At 28.3% G+C, this 4,817-nt stretch overlaps 1 protein-coding gene across 1 annotated transcript; it reads left to right on the plus strand.

The window, feature by feature from the left end:
* The first annotated feature begins 3,929 nt into the window (after positions 1 to 3,929).
* Positions 3,930 to 4,484, plus strand: LOC126704035 (uncharacterized). The gene has a single exon (XM_050403076.1). It carries the CDS (start codon positions 3,930 to 3,932, stop codon positions 4,482 to 4,484), a length of 555 nt encoding a protein of 184 aa, XP_050259033.1.
* The last annotated feature ends 333 nt before the right edge of the window (positions 4,485 to 4,817 follow it).

The following is a 4,817-nucleotide window of genomic DNA, read 5'->3' on the forward strand; positions in this document are numbered from 1 at the left end:
ATTTAAGTGGAAACCTCAATTCAATAATTAAGAACAATTTAAATTACTAAATATTTAAATTCTTGAAGTAGAGAGACTAACAAGAGAATTTAATTTTTGTCCTTGAAAGCATGAGAGAAGAAAAAATTTTATTAAAAAAATAATAGCTTTTTTTTATTTTTTTATTTTTTTTTTATGTCATGATTAGATGGACTAGATGAAAAATTTGAGAAGGATTAGATTACACTATGTTGCTACACACACACACACACATATATATATATATATATATATATATATATTATTTTTTTATAATACACGTTGCCTTTTTTTTTTTTTTAATACACGTTGCTACTTTTTTTTTTTAATATATATAAATGTTTTCTCTTACTTATAGTATAGTAATTAAATAAGGATTAGATGGATCAAATGAAGAATTTGAATTCTAATTATATTAAGATATTTATCAACTTAGAAATTATAGGAAAGAGAAATTATATATATTTTTTAAAATCTAAAAATCTCAAAAAATTTCTACAATATAGTGTAGTCACTTAGTGCAACCATGACTTCTAAGCCCAACTTTTATTATATAGTGTGTGTGTGTGTGTCTATATATATATATATATATATATATATATATCCTCTCTACAATTTTCCACATAAGCATTTTTATTATATTTTTTAATTTGATTTAATTCTTTCGATTTTATAGCACTAAATTGCAGAAAATTTATTAAATTTAGTTGTTTGGTGCCATACAACCACTATACTTAAAGGAGACCTAAATTATCACCTAATCAGAGAATTTTTAGATAATTCTAACAAACTATATAATAACTCCATTAATATAAATTTATCTCAAAAAGCGGAATGTATCTTCATTAATTTGATATTTTTATCAACAACATTTTAAAAAAAATTATATCATATTTCCTTATATCTATCAATCATGTTTTCTTTCTCTTCTTTTTTCATTTTTGTTTTATATTAACGTTGATTAGAAATTATAAATTCAATAGAATTTAAACTCTATAATTATATCAAATGAGACTCGATAAATTTATATCATTTTTAATTTCAATAGGATTTAAATTTTATATCAAATGGACTCTACCAACATATTCAAAAAAATTTATATAACCAAATTTGATTTGGAATCCATAACCCTAACCAAATTTGATTAGAAATCCATAACCCTATATTATATTATAAATAGGTTTTTTTAGGGATTATTTGTTACAATTTCAACTCGGATATTCATTCCTATATTATTTTTAAATAGTTTTATTTTTTATTTTTTTTATATATTATTATTCTTCCAACACCACTCTGCTATGCAGTCCCTTACATTAATTTTGGTTCTTGGAGTGCCATCAAAAGAAAAGGTACGTAAAGTTTTCTTATTAAGTTTAATGTTAACATATATGAGAGATATTTTGGTCAATTAGAAAAAGTTTGATATAGCATAAAAGGAAAAAGAACTAAAGAATGTATAATCTGAAATAAATAAATAGTGATTGTATTAGGTAGAGGCTTTTGGAGATTGTTGTTTTTATTTTTGGAATTCTTTGCATTCATGTGTATGTATGTATTGTCTTAATTGAATTGGAATTATCTTTGAAACTTTGGTTTTGATTGAATAATGAAAATGGTAGAAGAAGTATGTTCTAATATATGGAGTCTTCTATATATGTGTTGCTGTAGTTTAAACTTGGTATTTGAATATTAAATTGTTAATTCATAGTTTTATTGTTCATCTATTAATTATGAATAATAATATTGCTATTTGCAATCATCATGATATGGTATCAATGGGATTAAGATCCTCAAGATTTCCTAAGGTACTCTACTAGTAGATTTCCTTAAATCCTAACTACTCTTTAATGATTTAATGGTCAAGATTTTGCCATGTCAGCATTCCACTAACAATATTCTTAAAATAATAAAATAATGTTGCAAACAAAACAATTAAGATTATTGTTAGTGGAATACTAACATGGCAGAATTTAGACCATTAAATCATTAAAGAATGGTTAAGATTTAAGAAAATCTATGTGGTAGAGTACCCTAGGAAATCTAGAAGATTTGAATTCGGTATCAATGATGTGATCATTCCGAATGCTTTCCTTTAGAGTTTAGATAGAGTTTATTTTATGATTAAAAAAATTTACAATTAAAAGATTTGAAATTACTTTTTTTTTTTTTTTTTTTTGGATACGTTGGATCTTAAATGACTTCTATTAAACTCCATCCTTTATGGCATCATTAAAAAGAAAACTCATATAGATAGGTATTAAGATATTATTTGGAACTATCATAATGGACAAACGTATTACACATGGTACAGATCTAACTATAACATCTTATGCTATAAAATAAAAATTGGGTCTATGGTTATCTACTCTTTGCAAAAAATGGTTAAATTCTCATTAATTTTGATAATTCACTTTTAAGTAAAATATAGAAACTCTATAAACTAAGTTTTAAGAAATTTAAAATTCTATTTCAAAATATTTCCAGAATATTAGGTGTGCGTTTGAAAAGTAATGAAAATTATAAATTATTTCATTATTCAGCTCATTTTTGCTACTATTCATGAGCCTCATTACACTTTTTGGTACTATTCATGGGCTTCACTATGTTATTTCAACTAACTTTTATCTTTATTTACAGTACTTTTAGCAATAAGTTTTCAGTTTCAGCAAAATAAGCGGTATCCAAACAGACCCTAAATTTTATTTTAATTATTTTAATAATTTTATATTGTAAAAGAATAAAATTTATATATTACATACAATCATTATTTTAGTTACCTTCTAAATGATGGAGGATATGAGAATGTAATTTCTAGATCTACTATCAAGATAATATAGATTAGATTGGTGGTGGATAGTAGATTTAATTGCAGTTGAGTATTGTGTGAAGTTATCATCATAGAAGAGCTCACGTTGGGATGTGTTATGTGGAACCAATGATATGAAAGAAGAAGAATTTTTCTAAACTAGTATATTGAACAAAAATTACTTATTTTATTTTCATTCATTTTCAAGTTATACATTTTTTAAGTCAAGTCATAGACTTTTAAGCAAAATAAATACTTATAATTTTTATTTAACTGTCTCGTACATTGCATGGGTTAGCGACTAGTTCATTATATAAAAGAAGCACTCTTTAATTTGTAAAATAAGTATTATTATTATGCTCACAGATTTGATGCATATTCATTATTGTAACATGTGTAATTATTTAATATTTATAACATTTTTACCACTGGCAATTTAAGATCACTATTACTATCCTTTGATTTTAATTTCATAATTTTTTTTGGACTCACTTAATTTCATTAGATTAGTAACCTTCATTTGCAAAATTATTAGACAAATAGAGGGAATAATCGACCATACCTGTAATAGATAATATGTTATACACAATCTAGAGTATAATGTTATACTTTAACGATTTCAATATTAATATAATAAAATATATTGATGACTGAAATAATTTTTAAAACTTCAATCACGTACGTGTGATTATAATATTAATATAATTAATTAAATGTTTTAAGTAAAATTATTTCTTAAATTGGGATGTTCTTGATATATATATAAAGTGAAAAGTTAACAAATGCCCCAAGGACATTTGTTAAAAAATCATTTTAAAAAAGTTATGTTACTAGTTTCTCTCACTCTCCTCGTGTAGGAGCTTTCCCTCTCGTGTAAGCGAGCTATTTCTCCCTAGGTTTTAGTCCTAGGGTTTCTTTCCTTCATCTTTAACCTTTTTCTTCTTCTACTTTTCTTCTTCTCACATACACCATGGTTGAAGATGTCATAAACAGTATGGTCAATATGAAATTAACGTCTGAAGAGGAAGAGGACATTTAGATCTCAGACGAGGGCAGATCAGAGGAGATTGATAGTTGTGTGTTAAGTTTGATAGGGAAATTTTTGATGTGTAAACCCTATAATCGCAAGGCAGCAAAAAACACGTTACGAAAAGCATGGGGACTAGACAAAGAACTGCAGATTTCAGAGGTGGACTCCAACCTCTTTCAATTCAAGTTCCAATCTGACTATGAACTTGAACGGATTCTGAAGGGAGGGCTGTGGACTTTCGACAACCAACTCTTGATGCTTACTCGGTGGAGAATAGGGATAAGTGCTAATAATGTAGTTTTGGAGCATGCATCACTGTGGGTGCAAATATGGGGAGTGCCGTTTGACATGATGTCTCCAACGGTGGCGATGAAGATTGGAAAAAAGATGGGAGTGGTGGAGGATGTGGAACGACGAAGACGGACAGATGATCAGAATTTATTCCTATGGGTAAGGGTTGCCTTACTCATATCCAAACCTCTCCGTAGAGGTGGTTTCTTGTTGGGATTGGATGGGAGAAGGCATTGGGTAGATTATAAGTATGAAAGGTTACCATTGTTTTGTCATTACTGTGGGATCCTTGGGCATGATATTCGTCACTGCCCACCTCACTTTGAAGCTTCAAAATAGACAACTTCTGTTGAATACCAATACGGGGACTGGCTACGAGTTGTAAGTGCTCGGAATAAATCTCCGCCAGCGATCGGCTTCTTTACCAAGGGATGCACTGATGGGTAAGGAGGATAACCCAGCAAAGATGGTCAGTGGGATGCACACTGTAGAGTCGGTGGCGGCTAGGGCATCAACGTTCAATGATGGTCTTTATGATCATTATGGCAAAGGCAGACTGGACGGGACTGTTTCAAAAACTCAGGTGCAAATCATGGTGGGTAATTATTCTGAGGATACAATTGTGGAAAGTCACGTGCCATGTGAGGACTCAGTTTTAAATTTGAATGAGGA

This window comes from Quercus robur, chromosome 10 (genome assembly GCF_932294415.1).
Source record: "Quercus robur chromosome 10, dhQueRobu3.1, whole genome shotgun sequence".
In the NCBI taxonomy this organism is placed as follows: domain Eukaryota; kingdom Viridiplantae; phylum Streptophyta; class Magnoliopsida; order Fagales; family Fagaceae; genus Quercus; species Quercus robur.

Excerpts from the sequence above, each read along its gene's own strand:
- LOC126704035 (XM_050403076.1), top strand. The coding sequence starts at position 3,930 with ATGTGTAAACCCTATAATCGCAAGGCAGCAAAAAACACGTTACGAAAA.